Source organism: Hippocampus guttulatus, chromosome 6, assembly GCF_054856545.1.
Source record: "Hippocampus guttulatus isolate MCC_2025c chromosome 6, RoL_Hgut_1.0, whole genome shotgun sequence".
Lineage (NCBI taxonomy): Eukaryota > Metazoa > Chordata > Actinopteri > Syngnathiformes > Syngnathidae > Hippocampus > Hippocampus guttulatus.
Window position 1 is genome coordinate 4286599 of NC_141266.1, and position 16319 is coordinate 4302917.

General features: G+C 42.4%; 2 protein-coding genes across 3 annotated transcripts in view; one reads left to right on the forward strand and one right to left on the reverse strand.

The window, feature by feature from the left end:
- Positions 1 to 3387: 3387 nt before the first annotated feature.
- On the forward strand, positions 3388 to 8194 carry LOC147203332 (cholecystokinin-like). Its single transcript, XM_086114598.1, has 4 exons — positions 3388 to 3445; positions 4612 to 4691; positions 5109 to 5295; positions 7239 to 8194. Exons 1-4 carry the CDS (start codon positions 3436 to 3438, stop codon positions 7373 to 7375), a joined length of 414 nt encoding a protein of 137 aa, XP_085970724.1. The 5' UTR covers positions 3388 to 3435; the 3' UTR covers positions 7376 to 8194.
- A 2266-nt stretch (positions 8195 to 10460) lies between these two features.
- The window catches only part of mroh1 (maestro heat-like repeat family member 1), a 40277-nt gene continuing 34418 nt past the window's right edge, over positions 10461 to 16319 (reverse strand). For both annotated transcript variants that reach the window (XM_086113110.1, XM_086113109.1), the window contains 6 exons: positions 14231 to 14352; positions 13999 to 14148; positions 13771 to 13905; positions 13337 to 13439; positions 13157 to 13222; positions 10461 to 12105 (listed from right to left, as the gene is read on the reverse strand). In XM_086113110.1, coding sequence (XP_085969236.1) covers positions 12029 to 12105; positions 13157 to 13222; positions 13337 to 13439; positions 13771 to 13905; positions 13999 to 14148; positions 14231 to 14352 — 653 coding nt within the window. In that variant the 3' untranslated portion in view covers positions 10461 to 12028. The remainder of the gene's footprint in view (positions 12106 to 13156; positions 13223 to 13336; positions 13440 to 13770; positions 13906 to 13998; positions 14149 to 14230; positions 14353 to 16319) is intronic.

Genomic DNA, 16319 nt, shown 5'->3' on the forward strand with positions numbered 1-16319 from the left:
GTAAGATGTCCACTGTCGTAACCGCTGTCCCCGAAAGGGTTCATTAGTTTTGTTTAATAATTTTTCCCGGGTATCCCACAAAGCCCGTCGTACTTGTGTCCTTGTAGTACACTGCTTAATATAAATGAATGAATGAATACTTTATTGTCATTGCACACTTGTTACAACGAGATTTTGCGGGAGCCTCCACCCCCAAGTGTAGCGTGAAATATAAAAAATATACAGTATAAATACATTGCACTCCCCGTGACTTACACACAATGACATACACACGTTTAAAAATTGAGATTCAACATTATGGAATGGATTTTTTAAAAATTGTGACTATACACTGTTCAAGGAAGGGTTAAAGTAGATTGTTCTTGCAAAATATATGAGTTTGTATGAATCAGGCATTGACATGAGAATATGTCAAATATTCGGCACTAATTTAGAAGCGGCGGCCCGGTAGTCCAGTGGTTAGCACGTCGACTTCACAGTGCAGAGTGCTGTTCAATTCCAGCTCCGGCCTCCCTGTGTGGAGTTTGCATGTTCTCCCCGGGCCTGCGTGGGTTTTCTCCGGGTACTCCGGTTTCCTCCCACATTCCAAAAACATGTGCGGCAGGTTGATTGAACACTCTAAAATTGTCCCTAGGTGTGAATGTGAGTGTGGATGGTTGTTTGTCTCTGTGTGCCCTGCGATTGGCTGGCAACCGATTCAGGGTGTCCCCCGCCTACTGCCCGAAGACAGCTGGGATAGGCTCCAGCACCCCCCGCGACCCTAGTGAGGATCAAGCGGTTCGGAAAATGGATGGATGGATAATTTAGAAGCTTGTCAATTTCATCGAGTAAATGTAAAAAAACAAACTTCCATCCATCCATTTTTGCGGTACTTGTCCTTGTTTTGTTCATAGGCAGTGGTGTGCAAAGTGGGGGGGGGGGGTCAAGGGGGCATCCACCTGAGGGAGGGGGCATTCCCCCCCACCCCTCCCCATTGTTGAAAGATTATGAATGGGCTGCGAAATTACTCCAGTTGGTCAGTCCACCAGATGAGGATTTGGACGACATCTACATTTTTGGCCTTCCGATAACAGGTATGCTGCTGTTTGGTGTGAGCAGTTTCCTGATCTATCGAAAATTCAACCGACGGGAGCAGCTCTATTGGACGAGGCTGCCGGTCTAAGGATGGCATAACGCGGATGTCCAACACTCAGACTCAGACTGTGCTCAACCACAAACTGTTGCGGGTTTGGAGCGTCACAGCAGGATGGACAACAACTTGGAGAAAACTGGAATCCGTGTTCAATTACTGACTGAAATCATGGATTTGGCTGATCGACGCCACTAAAGAGACATAAGCCACGGACTCAAGGCTGTCTTAAATTCTTGGGCAGCCTGCTACCAAAACAACATCTGCTATCTCGACCTTCCCCTGATGAAAATATGCACGGAAGCTAGTCCCCCACCATCACCCCCTCCCTCATACATTCCCTTGATTCACCGTCTTCATTGTTTATGTCTTGTGACCTGTTGTAACTGTCATATGCTTGTACAGGAGTTTTTTTGCCTCACTCAAATTATCCTCAAAATGAGGGTAGTTCGAGCGTGGGTTTTTTTCTCCCTTTCTCCCTCCCCTGTGGTTTCTTTCTGACCTTCCGGTTGAGTGAACGCTGGCGCGTTTTGGCTGCCGCTGCTCAACCCGTATTGTTTTGTGTTTTTTGTTATTGTAAAGTGTCCTTGGGTGTCTTGAAAGGCGCTTATAAATAAAATTTATTATTATTATTATTATTATTATTATTATTATGTGTATCACCCCCCCAAAAAATGTTTCTGTTCACATCCCACTGTGCCACCCACCCGCCAAATCACTGATCGCGCCAAAACATTCGAAGGGGCATCTGTGTTGGACAAATGGGCATGAAGCTCATCACAGGTTGGATGTATGACAGTGAATGGAAAAATCGACCATACCCTGTTGTCGACATTTTTTTTTCTCAGGCGGTCACCCAGGCATCCACTGTGATTTGCATGCCCCTGGTCACAGGTGGTCTGTCGTTTGTCCTTGTTGATGAGAGGGAGGGGTGCAGCATGGATTGGTCACCAGCTAGCCACAGGTGGTGCAATCATTTGGCAACAGGAGTATTCATGAATGTCTGGTTATTTAGGTTCATGGTCTTTGATAATGATAATACCAAGTCCCATTCAGCACAAAGATTTGTGATCTCACTTTTGCTGCCAGCGGTTTCAACAAGGTTGCGTGCTGAGGATTTTTAATGGGGACGGTACAACAGGGGAATAAAAGATAAGACCTGTTTTTGTGAGCCTCTGCAAAATGCGCTTCAGTCAGTTCAGCCAAAGGATCAATGAAGATCCCCAGTGAGCTTCAATTTTGACAGTTTACAAACTAAAAAGCCAGCAGAGAAAGGATTTCTATCTTTCCTCTAACTCCAGGAATGAACTAACAAGAGAGGAAGACAGCGCTAAGGACCGACGTCGAGTCTACGATGAATTGTTTTCGGAGTGAGCAGTGAGCAATTATTGATCAGAGGTTGAATTTTGGTTTTGACTGGAACTGAAACCAAACCTATCGGCATGAAAAATGCTCGATATGCATCGTGCCAGGTGACTTTGAATGCCGTGAATAAAGATGTCAAGCACCCGATTTATACTTCGGTCAGAAGAAAGCTTTTAAAAACCACGCATCACATTATTACAAAGACAGCGTGTGGCTTTTACCATTAAAGTACGCAAAGGCATTTTTCCACGCCGCACACTCATTCTGCTGTCTTTGCTTTCTGCCACCGCATGGACAGCATCACTTGAGAATCAGCAATACTACAACAAACGTACATTTTTGACGGATTTTTTTTTGTTTGTTCTTATTTTGCCATCAAACAGTTCCACGTGCACACACGCACTTCTGGGAAAATCGGACAAAAGAAAAAGTGACCAATAGCCTACGATTCTCTTTGGGAACATTTGGTCTGAACTTTAATCACAGACGCAAGAGAATTCACCAGAGAAATGCATAAATACGTTTGCTTGCCGACACAGAAGTGACCTGACATGTGTCAACAATTCCTGTAGGTTTCATTGTCCGTCACCTCTTTGCCCTCACTGAAATTGAAATGGCACCAAAGTGCATCGCGCTGCGTTGTCGTTACAAAGATTTGGAGGGAAACAGATTGAAGCTTCTGGCAAGCAGATGACTTTTGCGGTTTTATGTTTGGGTTGTCACGCTCATGTGCTCTGAGTACATCTGTATGTGCACGTCAAAGCCATTTTGCGTGTTCGCATGCGTCACTGGCTTCGGTTTCGGGGCCCGGAGAGGCCCCTCCTCCTTGGCTGGGCCCCACCCCTTCCTGTGTGTGTATAAAACATTGCATCGTCTCTCTCTTGCACTCACAACCTGACCACTGAAGCAAAAAGCTCTTTGCGACGTCCTCGTCAGCACACATGGCATCAGGTAAGTATCAGAAAAAGGATTCTTTTGTGTTACTTTCAGGCTTTCTGTAGGGCTACACAACATTATTTCTATTAGCTCTTTCTAAATGAAATGGTATGCATTGGTGTTTTAATTTTATTTTATTTTCTCAAGTGGAACTCAATTTTACAATATACGGCATTTAAAATGAGGCATGCCGGAGCCTTGAATCCTCAAACTGGATTAAATTGAACCCTTTGAGGGACAACGGTTACTACAGCGGACAGCTTATCGTGTTATCTGGCGACAGGTTATCATGAATGGGGCATGAAAGGGTTAGATTCGCTTGAGTTAAAACAAAAAAAAAGATTCAATAAGTGTCACTGAATTCTGTGAACGACTCAAACCGGACCCAATATTATCAATCAAAAATGACTGATCGGGGCCATTAAAGCCATGTGATGAATCGATAATTAGTGGCCATTGTTGGACATCACGTCTTGATTTTCCCAGCGTTAATGTTTAAAAATGCAGAGTGGGGGTAAAGAGGATGAACAGGTGAGAAGGAGAGGAGTATGAAGACAAGTGGACGTTGGAGGACTTCCACACGTAGCAGCCCAACCATTTGAAGAATAAATGGGCGACAAAGATCGGCTGCAAACAGGGTTCATATTAGCATTGAAAGAAGGACTATTTGCACCCCGCCATTGTGCGAAAAAGAAACGAGACGGCTCAATGAGTGATTTCAAGGAAGCTTTCTGTTTCATTTGTGTGAGGACAACGTTTTATGTCAACAATACGACACGCATCATCTGGTATCAAATCTTTTCCTATGGGTTGAAGTACTTTGCTCATTTATCCCTGTCATCGGTATTACGATAAATATTGACTAACGCCAAACACGCGTCAACAATTTCCAAAATTAAAGAGTATTGGTTGTGTTACTTTGGGATTGTGTTGACACTGCAGTTTACATTCCGTGTGTGTGTGTGTGTGTGTGTGTGTGCAACATCACGACTTCATTGTTTTTGCGCGGCATGAAGGGCTTTTTCCTTTCACACCACTCTTAATTGTGAATGTTTGTCTGATCCTCTCAGCTGGGGAGCATACGTTTGTTTGGAGAGCAGACAGAATGGACTTGGAATGGTTTTGAAGTCATGTAGTCAAACTTTTACTTTTATTTCCCACCTTCACCTCTCGCTGTGCAGGCATGAATGTACTTATCTACGTGGTGGTTTTCCTGGCTGCTGTCTCCAAGGTCTCCCTGAGTCTGCCATCGCAATCGCCTGTAAGTGAAACACACACACACGCACACACGCATTAACCAGCAGTTGTATTATGACTTGAGGTGTGTTGCTTTGCTTTGTGAGGCTGCCACATTTTGTCGACAAGGAAACATTTTCTCCACCACAAAGGTCATATGCCAAAAATTGGTCTACGTACGATAAACACACATATGATATGATGGTTTCAGAGGTCTTAGTCTTCCTTTTGGACCCTATCAGTCAATTTAACTTATGCGGTCCTCACACAGACCAGCATGGGCCAAAGATTTGAACACACCTTTTAGAATAAGGTTAGAAAAAAAAGAAGAAAAAAAAGAAAAGTTGCATTTGAATGGCAAGACACACACACACACACACACATTATTATGAATAGTATTCTTCGGAATACTCGGGAGACGCGGCTCTCTTATCATCTCCAGATGACAGAGAACAGATCTGATGGCGCGGCCCTCGTGTCGGGCGGACGGTCGTACAACCACACGCGCCAGGCCCGCTCTGCTGGAACGCTCCCCTCGGCGCAGCGGTCCAACTACAACCAATCCCCGGAAGACGCCGAGGCTTTGAACACCTTGAGTCAGCTCCTGGTCAGACTCATCTCCAGGAAAGGTGCGTGATGATGCGCTTGGCAAACGGAGAGGATATACCCGCTCCCTCTGCATCCACTCATGCTGGGCTGCGGTCCTGCCATCTGCCATTTGCCGCTTCCCTCTTGCTTTCTCTGACTTCGATCCATTATCCCGCTTTTTCTTTCCCTCTGTCAAGCTTTTCTTTTCACCCCTTCCTTATTTGCTTACGTTCATCGCCTGACATTTCTCCGCATTTTCAAGACACCGTGTTGCTCGGGTAAGTCACCGCTACGGTATAACGGCACATAAATTGCTCGACTGCCTTACAGACATGATTATGACCCATGACGGCCCAAGAAAATTGTAGTACGGTCTTAGGTACATAGTCCGAATACAAAGTATTTGCGATGGCGCAAAGCACTACTTTCTCTTATTAGACAGGGCTTTGGCCTGACAAAATGATACTCCTCGCCTCATTTCAACATCGTTCCTGAGCAACAAGATGGCACAAGAAAGGGCCAAAGCACTACTTTTATATTGGATAGGACTTTAGCCTGCTTCAGCACAAAACAGCAAACAGGTCGAGTATTTCAGCAGGTACCATAGGATAGAGGTTGATATTTTTTTCGGCAATCCGGCGGGATTCCCATGGCATGAGAGTCAACTTTAACTTTCATCACGGGATTTGGATGACACAGGATAAAAAAAGTACACAGGATCAGACAGGAGTGGGATCTCCTTTTTTTTCCAATGTGTTTTCTATTCCATGTTGCACGAAATCAGGAGAGTCCATGAGTAGAAAGGGAAACTGTTCAATAAAATGAGTAGAATACAACTTTATTTCTTCTTCTTCTTCTTAATATAGCCGACCTCCAAAATGGGAACGGTACAGGAGTGGACGATCGTTTTCACCGGGATGCGACAAGATTCATTTGACTTTATTTTTGTTTACTAAGGTCTGGTAATGGGATGGGACAGGAATGAAAATGTACTCTTGTGTCATCCTCTCTACCGTAGGATAAGTGAATTTGTGAGGAGCAAATTGCGATGATGAACTCTGTCTTTTCAGATTTCATTGGTGGTGCCGTGATCATCGACAATCAATCGATCATACTCACATTCACAGCTGTGGATACTTTAGAACAGTGATTCCCAAACACTCTACCATGGCACATGAGTGTTACGTGAGAAATTGTTGAGTGTGGTGAGGGAACATAATCAGGTTAACACTTAATTGGCCCCAAAATGAAACTGTTCAACAAATGTTTACAATTTTTTTTTTATTATAACGATGCAAGTAGACTTTTCTACATGAACTTTTTGCACTGATTACAAAACTGACTTAGTTTTTTTCCCCTCTGGTACATTAGGTTTTCGTCTTCTTCTTCTTCTTCTTATTATTATTATTATGAATTAAGGGTTAGGTTCGGCAATGAGTGGAATTTTTCTTTAGTAGAAAGCACAACACGTGGTCAAATGTGGACTGCGCAAGCTTTTATTGGTCAAACTTTTAAAAAATTCAATACCTCAAAGACCTGATGTAGTAGAAAAATATTAGCACATGTTTAAAAATCATGGTCAAAAACACATTTGGCGACACTTGAAGCCATCTCTGATTACAATTTGCTGTTGACCAATGCTATGATTTATTCACTAGAGACGATGTTCACTTTCTATACGGGCAACATATGACGACAGGCATGGAAGTCATTAAATGCTCTTCCATAGGTGGCAGAAGGTACGATTAACCCGTCTATCCACTGCTTTCCAACAGACTAATAGTTCAACCAAACAAGCACACATTTACGACTCCACTTTTTTTACGTTTGATAGCGTGCCGTGAGATTTTTCTGATGTCAAATATGCACCTTGGCTCCATCCAGGTTGGAATACACCATTGTAGAAGACCAGCCAAAGTATTTCAACCAGTCACTTTGTGAAAGTCATGTGACGCTGACGCACGGTTGTCTTGGGTTCTTCTAGGCATGCCCTACCAAAGCAGATCCTCCATTGCCAGTCGAGCCAGCGGTCTAGCGGCTGAGCACAGGATAAAGGACCGAGATTATGAGGGCTGGATGGATTTTGGGAGGCGTAGCGCAGAGGCGATGGACGTCTCCTAGAGGCGCGCCTTCAGTGCAGCGCTGCAGTCGTCAACATTGCCAAAAAGCACCCCCTCGATATGTCCGACTCGCAGTGCACAAACGGCCAAATGTGACACGAGCGTACAGTTGTTAAGACCAAAATGATTCACACTCTTGCATCATACGTAAAGTTTTATTTGGTGCTTGGAAGTAAATGACACAAGATGGTGGCAAAAGAAAAAAAATCACTCAGGAGTTGAGTTACAATCACTAAAGGACACTCTTTGCCATTTTCCGTCTTTCATTGCTATGTTTTACTTCCTGAAAATTATTCAGATCCCTGATTTTTAATATTCCTAATTTTGAGGGGAACTTCATCTGCTTGTTGTGCTCTCGATCATTTTTGGCATACTCTAGTGCATTCAAATCATCCCAGTGAATTTCAAACAATGGATTTGTCTAACTTGAGAAAAAGTATTAATCATTTTGGAAAATGTAAATAATAATAATAATAATAAGAGGATTAATGAAAACAACATATATATTCATGTATACATAACAGTCTTTTGACACTGCATGACTGTAAACTCCATTTCCCAAATGAAAATTCATTACAAATGTTGCAGGGGTCGAAATAATTTTGGCCTAATTGTATACTGTACGTTTATCACTGGATAAGCCATTTAATGAATAAACACTGCTGCGAATCTTAAACCTGAGATTATAAACACTTTTCAAACTACCGGTACATAAGAAATGGAAACGACAGCGCTTATTTTTATTTCCTTTTTTTCAAGATGCAGATATGATGTACTATATTCATATGATAATCTCATTAAAACATTTTATGTCATTGCCTCTTGGTCCCACGTTGCTTCTGGCTGCTCTCAATGTCACGTGTGACTATTTCTAGCCAGAAAATTTTACAATTTGAGAGAGATGGGCATTCTCTGTCCCTGGGATGGAACAGACCCTCGTCCGTCCCGGGTGGATGCCCATTTTTTGGGGACGGTGGACGGAGAATGAGAAGTTTTTATTTTCTTTTTTTTAAAGGGCTAAGCAAGGACGGAAGTGGGTTTTCGTCAGTTCCTCATCGTCCCGAACCGGGTTAAGTAACTACGGACACGCATTTCACTCAGGACTGACAGAAACGCACCTGTTCTACGTGTATAATCCGCCAAAAAGTATCACATATCACCAGTGAGTCTAGTGACCGATGGTGGTTGTGTTGGGAGCTAAGTACTATCTATCTTGACACTGAAACAGTTGTAAACAATTCATTCCAGCCCGTTAAGAAAGCTGGCTTTGCCTGACCTTCCTGTCCCACATCGTGTGTGTGTGTGTGTGTGTGTGTGAGTGCGTGTGTGTGTCTGTGTGTGTGTGTGTTTTACTTTAGTGGGCTGCGTCTGCTTATTCATTCGCATGTGTGGAACGGTTTAGACGCCGACGCGAGGCAGCCATACATTCATTTCAACGTGCTGGTTTCTGAATGATATGGTGCGCTTTTCCTTGGAGAGGGGATAGGGTGGTGGAGGTCCAGAGTGATAGCCAGGTGATGTTGAGGTTGGTGCGAGAGCAGTGGTAGTGGTACCAAACCCAACCAGTTCACATGCACGTTCACCGAACCTTTCATTAATGAAAAATAAAAATAGGATTTTTTTTTTTACATTCAAGTCGATAAACATTTATTAAAAACAGAAAAAACGTTAATAAAATGACATGGCATATGTATAGGTTTTTAAAATTGTATGACGTACTATCACGACAGTCACACGGTGACAATAAGCGAATTAAATTTTCCGCGGCACTGATTGTACAAGCAATGTGATCATCTGCAGACAGCGATGGACAAGCGGGCGTGTCATCACTAATTGACACGTTGAGTGGGGTATGTTTTAACCTCCATGGCAGAGGCTCTGTCGAACCCCTGAGACCGATTCACCGAACCCCAGGGCCTAGGGTTCGATCGAAACCAGGTTAAGAACCTCTGTGCTAGAGCAGTGGTCACCAAACTACGGCCCGCGGGCCGGATACGGCCCACCTCCACATTTGGTCCGGCCCCCCTGAACAATACCAGAGTCTTTTGATTCATTTTTCATCTATGTATATTTGTATTTTATCATAAAATTTGGCTTTTGCAATAAAATATTCCTTAGTTATGAACTATTTTCATGATTAACTATTAGCTAGTAACAATTTCATAAACACATACAGTATAACGTGACATTTGTTCCATCCTTCTGCGGTCTGTGCCGTTATCTGGCAACCCAAGAAAAAAAAATTCTAAACCCGTCCCTCTCAAAGAGAACGTAATCATGGCAAAAAGGTGAGGTAAGAGAAAAAAAATTATTCAGAATACAGGGAATTTAACACAAAATGGAGAAACGATTTTTTTTTTCAATACAAAGAAAAGATTGTCTGTCTCATCTGTTGGTGGCAGTATTCAAAGAATACAATCTGCGGAGACACTATGAATCCCGTCACAACAACAAGTACGATTTTTTGCATGGACAAATGAGAGCAGACAAACTGTCAACGCTAAAAAGAGGAACGTTAGCTCAGCAAAATACATTTGTACGCCAAGCTCAGCTGAACCAGCCATCTGTTTGGGCTAGCTTTCGGTTTGCTCAACTGATAGCAAGCAGCGGTAAGGAGAGTTTGTCAAGAAATGCATGAATGCTGTCGCAGAGGTGGTGTGTCCCGAGAAGAAAAACATCTTTAATACCGTGAGTGTATCAAAAAAAGTTATTTGATTTTGTGTGGGTTTCTGGGAAACAATACATTTTTACGTCTAGGTACTCTTGCAGTCACACTTTTGCTGTTACAAACTGACCCCAGCCCCCCCCCCCCCCCCCCCATCAGAGAAGCGAAAAGTTATGTGGCCCTCACAGGAAAAAGTTTGGGGACCACTGTGCTAGAGTTTTAGGATGGTGAGACTTACACATGCACACGATAGATAGATATCTCTAGCTTTTTGGCACCCCCATGTGGATCTCGATAAAATTGCACATAAATCGAAGATGCTGAGTACCATTTGGAGGTGTTAATTTGCTTTAGCAAGCGTCGAAAAGTAAATTAATTTCCTGCATATAAAATGTTTCTGAAAAAAATTATAGAGTCAAACTTACTTTATGCATCTCTTTATTTGTCCATTTATACAACGTCTTCACACTTTTCGCTGTGGATACAGGACAAGTGACGCCCCGCCCCCCACGCCCACGTAAACGAGCCATTCGCAACAAGACATGTGAGACACAGACAGAATGGTTCGCGATACAATGCGGAATGTACTAAATGCACATTATATAGTAAACATAAAAAGCCGTATCAGCATAATTTATAAGTTACAAAACAATAAAGACTCATTATAATCACATTTACACAGAAAGTGCTTGAAGATAATTATATCGTCACCGAACATCCCATGACAATAAATACAGATTAAGGAACAGCTGATTGCATCAACTTATCTACAATTGTCGTACTGAGAGTTATGCTTTAATGTGGAGGGCTAACCTCAGTTGACTAAGTAGCTGACCATAGGATAGGAATGTAAAAATGGAACTCATTTATTGTTGGCATATGTATTTTTTAAAGGTAAAACTGCGGATGTTCAAGTGCTACAGAAAAATGAAAGAGGAGGAAATCGCTCCTCTTCTAAAATTCTCTCCCGATCCCAACTGTTGATCGATCAAATATTCACAAGGCTGCGATAAAACCGGCCACACGTGTGAGCGCAGTCGCATGGGAAAAAGAAAACGCACAAAAGACATTCGTTGTGACGTTGATAACAGAAACGGTCTCAAAAAGGCATTTTTGCGCAAATGAATCTGGCTTGTTCTCAAATTAAAGGGTCAATAGTGCATCTACTTCCTCTATGAAGTGTGACATTTCATTGCGCTGCAGGACCAATTCTCAAATGGCTCCTATGTTACAGTGGGTGATGGCATGAACTCGGGGAATAAAACGTGATGAGATCATTTAAAAACAACAAACGGCTCAGTGAGGTTCATTCAGGACATGATGGCTTAAGACTTTGATAGAGGAAATTGCTTGTTTCTTATAAGGGCAAAGACAGCTGAAATATGTGGTCCCAATCGGCCAGGTTGACACATTTACATGTAAAAAGTCCAGTAGCTGTGACCAGATGGTAGCTTGGCTACAGAAAAAAAAAACCAAGAAATCACCAAATAACTAAATATAAAGGTGAATTGTAGACTTGTACTAGTGAAATATTATTTAAAATAAACACCCACACCAAGACACATGTAAAAGTCTACTTTTGTATTTAGAAATATGAGTCATCCAGATATTTAAAGAAACTATTTTTATTCTTATAAACATAATTCTCTCCATGTATAGTAAAAAAAAAATGGCATGTGTGTGGCAGGTATACAATATGACACTGCCATGCCTCTGATACAAACTACTGTCTTTGGTTGCTAAAATAGAAATGGACACTTTCTATGTACTATAAGTGAAGTGTGGAAACACGGTCAATAAAGCTACGTGTGCAGGAGGGTGTCAACATGAACGTGGTGTCGCCTGTATAAGGTCATTAATGGCTTGCAGATTGCGGTTTTGCACCATATATACACACACAGGAATACAGCCATGACCAATTCAAAAACATTGGACTCCTTCATGTTGACGGCCACTTTCCCGCAACTTAACGGCATGCGGATGTTTGCATCAGTGGAAATGTCCCATGGCCTCTGCAGCCTTCACTCTTACCACAGGGTCGGGATCTTGGAGCAGCATCACAAGGCCTGAGGATGAATATACACATACACATACACATTCACATTAAAGATAAATACTTAAGTACAGTGAAGCCCCACTAGATCGCGTTTCATCTTTTGCGCCCTCAATATACTGTATTGTGGATTTTTAAGTACCGGTAATCGTTTTTAATGGGCTCTTCCAGTGTACACGGTGAATCAGAATTCAGTGTTGCGTCTCAACATGCCGGACAGCAAGGAGCTCAACTGGATATACAGTAGATGCAGCGTAATCAAGAGCAAGTAGGAGGCAGAGAAGTGCCCCTACTAAAGTTTTTGAATGCAATGTCTTCATAAACAACAGGCAGTCATTCATCGATGATCACACCTCCCTTTTTTTTTTTTGCAAATCCTTTATCATAAGCAAAACGGTTACTACAAGCACTTGGAAGACCTCTTGTTTTCTCAAAGAACGCTGGGCAACAGTGGCATGAAATTCTTTCGCTTTGCAAGAACAAAACTGTATCATTCAACAAGCGTTTGCCTGAATGTGAACAGTACATCGCACCGAGGCATTTCACCGAATAACTTCATAACAACGGCCAAGAGCAGTTAACGGGACAATCAACAATGCAGTACATTGGCTGACTGGCGATTCGGCATTCTGTAAATGACATCACTTGCCGGAGATTGCTTAACAAAAGCATTCATTGCTATGGGTGAAACTATAAACCTGGGTGGTTTGCTTGAAATAGTTTCAACATTAAGTATTACTCAAAAGATGGTTGGCCAAGTTTACTTCACACTTGACCTTTAAGTATAGATCTGGTTGAATATTTTTGGAACAATGTCTTATTTTCATTTTTCCGAGGAGTATTATGATACAATGGTCTGTCATTTCTTGATGGTGAGAGGGTGAGGAAAAGTGTTCAGGGATACTTTGTTTTGAGTCTAAATGTGTTTCAAGCTTTTGGAGGAGAAAACCCTCAAAAAATTACAGGTTTCCTCTCTCTCTCTCAGATCGCCAGTAGGTCTGGACTGTATTCCCACATAATAACAAGTACTGTGTTCGATTGAAAATATGTGACAGCTGCTTCACCTTTTGTGATGGTGCCCATGTTGAGGTGAGCATAATGCTCCTCTGGAAGGTTCCCCAGCAAAAACCCTGAGAAACACACACAGACATATTAGCAGCTCGGAACAAATTAGCATAAAAACACAAGAGCTTGATTTAGAGAATGTCGATGAGCGATCGGCGACTGAACTACTGCATCCAGACCTATGAACATTGCGGCTCCTGCTCGGACTTCAGACCAGTTGCTCTTGAAGAACTGGAGAACGGAAATGTGGTAGAAGTTCAGCATGCCCGGGAAGTCTTGGATCTACAAAAACACCAAACATATTCTCATGATAAGAGAGATTTCTACATTGATTGTGAGCAATACTCTCAAACCAAATATGGACGACCATTCTGAAAACATCCATCATTTTATTTTGCGCCAACCACATTCAGGTCACGGGTGAGCTGGAGCCTATCCTTGCCGACTTTGGGCGAAATCTGGGCTACACCCTACTGGGCCTGGTCGCCAGTCAGTCCAAGGACACACACACAGCACAAGTTCACTGCTGTCCTGTTCTGAAAAATCTGCCCATGTCCTTTGTATAGCCTGTCTTCATGAGTACGTTAAGATTTGGTCTGTCAGTCTGTCTCACCAGATACTTGGTGAGATCGTTGATGAACTCCCCATAGTGCAAGCTCTTGTCCTCATGGAGATGGTTCTGAAACATGGCTGTGATCTGCTCCGAACCCACCATTGGAGCGCACACACGCATCGCATACTTACATGCCTGGAAACAAATGAAAGCACGTTCGTAGAACAAACAATTGTTCCGTGTGTACCGTGCCACAAGTTGATGCCCATGTGGCAGCGCGTTTCCTACCTTGACCACATGTGGGTTTGGATCAACCAGGTGTAAAAGCAGGCTGACCAATACGTTGTGTATCTGGTCCTTGAACACTGGCTCGCCAGAACCAAACTTGGACAGTTTCCCCATAAGGTGAATAGAAGCACAGCGAATCTCGTCATTCTCCTGGGAGCGTACAAACACAGTCTAGCATGTCTCTTATCTCAGAATATCGCTGATCTGCAAAAAAGACTGCTTTTCAACTTACACTCTCTAAAAATGGTTTGATCTTCATGAAAATGTAAACCACCAGTAGGTGGACATTCTTCTTATCCAGGTAGAGAAGAACTTTTGATAGACCGGACATTGCCTCAAGAGTAATCAGTTTGCCTGCACAAAAGATCAGACACAAAACAAAAACAAAAATCAAACAGTGGCATCTAGTCCAGGTACAGTGGATGAGTTGCTATTTTAATCAACCAAGACTAATAAAATATGGTTCGGTTGCGGTGTAAAAGCGATATGGCCGCCATCCGAACCGATTGGCAAATCAACAAATTACACTTGGTTGCAGTTCGGAGATTCACAATTGAACACGTTCCAAAAGCATGACACAAAAACTCTTGCATCTCACACTATATTCTGGCATTTACCGGTTTATGGCGACATGCCATGTGTGGCACACGTTTTGTGTTACGCTAGCTCAGGAAAGGGCAACTCGCAGTTCGCAAACCGCTTGCACCCCGCCCCAACCACACTGAGTGACCCTTGATTCAGGAAAAAAATAACAATTATACAGGCACACACAGTAATCCCTCACCAATTTGTGTTTTGCAGTTTTGCAGCTTCAGTGTTAAAAAAAAGTAGGCTTCTCGGCGGCCATATTGCGGTTATGCTAGTTATGTCCCGATTACATTTTTTTAATCACAGAGCCAGAATCCGAGTCTTTGGTTATAAGTGGACCTGTCAAACGATTAAAATATTTAATTGATTAAAAAAATGTAATTGATTAAAAACGCAACTGTCATAATTAACTCATAATTAATCGTGATTACTCACACTTTTTTTTATAGTTTCTGAATTTCCTTTTATATTTTGTTTGTCCGATTTTTTCCCGTTTTAATGCTCTCATCAACATGGAATCATGGATCAGTTTTCTATGTGCAAAATGCAAATACTGAAACAATAATTTCGATTTTCAATTTTACATGAACATTTTTCACTTGGAGCAGTTATTCACACAATATTACTGTCCATCAACAACAGTGAAAAAAATATTTTGTCACACAAAAGCTCCTTTAACAGCTCTTTTTATGGAATCAAAAGCAATATAAAGAGCAATATAAAATTATAAAGTGCACATCTAAGGTAAACTCGTACTCAGCCTACAGTGGATTTAAACCATGGTTGCATACTTCGTTTTTCTCAAGTTTGCTTTGAACACAGCAGTCAGGCTATGTTAATTCTGTTGGTCCTTCTTGCATGGAAGTCTATCTATGGTTATGTGTCGACATCATTTCGGATGACTACAGTTGGTTCGAGGCACAACACTGGAGACTTTTTCTTATTTTCAGCGTGGTCGCTACCACTGCACCGCTGAACTCTGGACGTGCCTTTCGCGCAACTGTCACTGTCAGACAAACACAGGGAAGCTCCACCTGCTTTATTTATGTGGACACGGAACACGGTAACCTTCCACACAAAATAGTTCCAAATAAGTAACAATCGCGTCAGTGGCATACATCGTATTTGACAGGCTACCTGCTCTTTTTTCACCAGAGACTCATCAACCTTGTCTCTTATTTCTCTCCCGAAACAGTGTCTTCTCCCGCTTGGTGTACCTTAGCCTTCTCCGCTACGTACAATCTCTGTACACAGCTTGTAATGGAGGCTCTCGCTGGCAATCCGTAGTGGAGTCGTTAGATGCAATGCGAATGATTTCAGCTTGAGTCGAGCTGTGGACAATGTTGACAGGCTTGCATGCAGTAGCCATACATTTAGCTATGGCTTCAGCAAATTTGTTCTTCGTCGTGTTCTCCATTTTCTTCGCTTTGAAATGATCCATAGCTGTCTGTCTTAGATGAGGGGGTGGAGTACTCAAATCAGCTGTGTGCTTGGCCATTAAGTGGTATTTCAGACTCAACGTGCTGTGATGATAGCTCAGTTTACGACTGCAAAACATACAGGTAACTTTGGTCTTGTCAGTGGAACTATCTGGCAACTTTTTAAAAGTAAACTTTCCATTCATAAATTCTTTCAGTATCAGTTTTCGGTGTCTTGGCTGCCGTGGCTGGCATAACAGACATGGGCGTGGACCTGCACAGCGCGCTTGTTTTTTTCCCCGGTTTACTTCTAGA

What these genes read in the sequence shown, in the direction of transcription:
- LOC147203332 (XM_086114598.1), top strand. An exon ending in GTCTGCCATCGCAATCGCCT is followed by an intron (nt 4,692 to 5,108) that starts GTAAGTGAAACA and finishes TATCATCTCCAG; the next exon opens with ATGACAGAGAACAGATCTGA. An exon ending in CAGACTCATCTCCAGGAAAG is followed by an intron (nt 5,296 to 7,238) that starts GTGCGTGATGAT and finishes GGGTTCTTCTAG; the next exon opens with GCATGCCCTACCAAAGCAGA.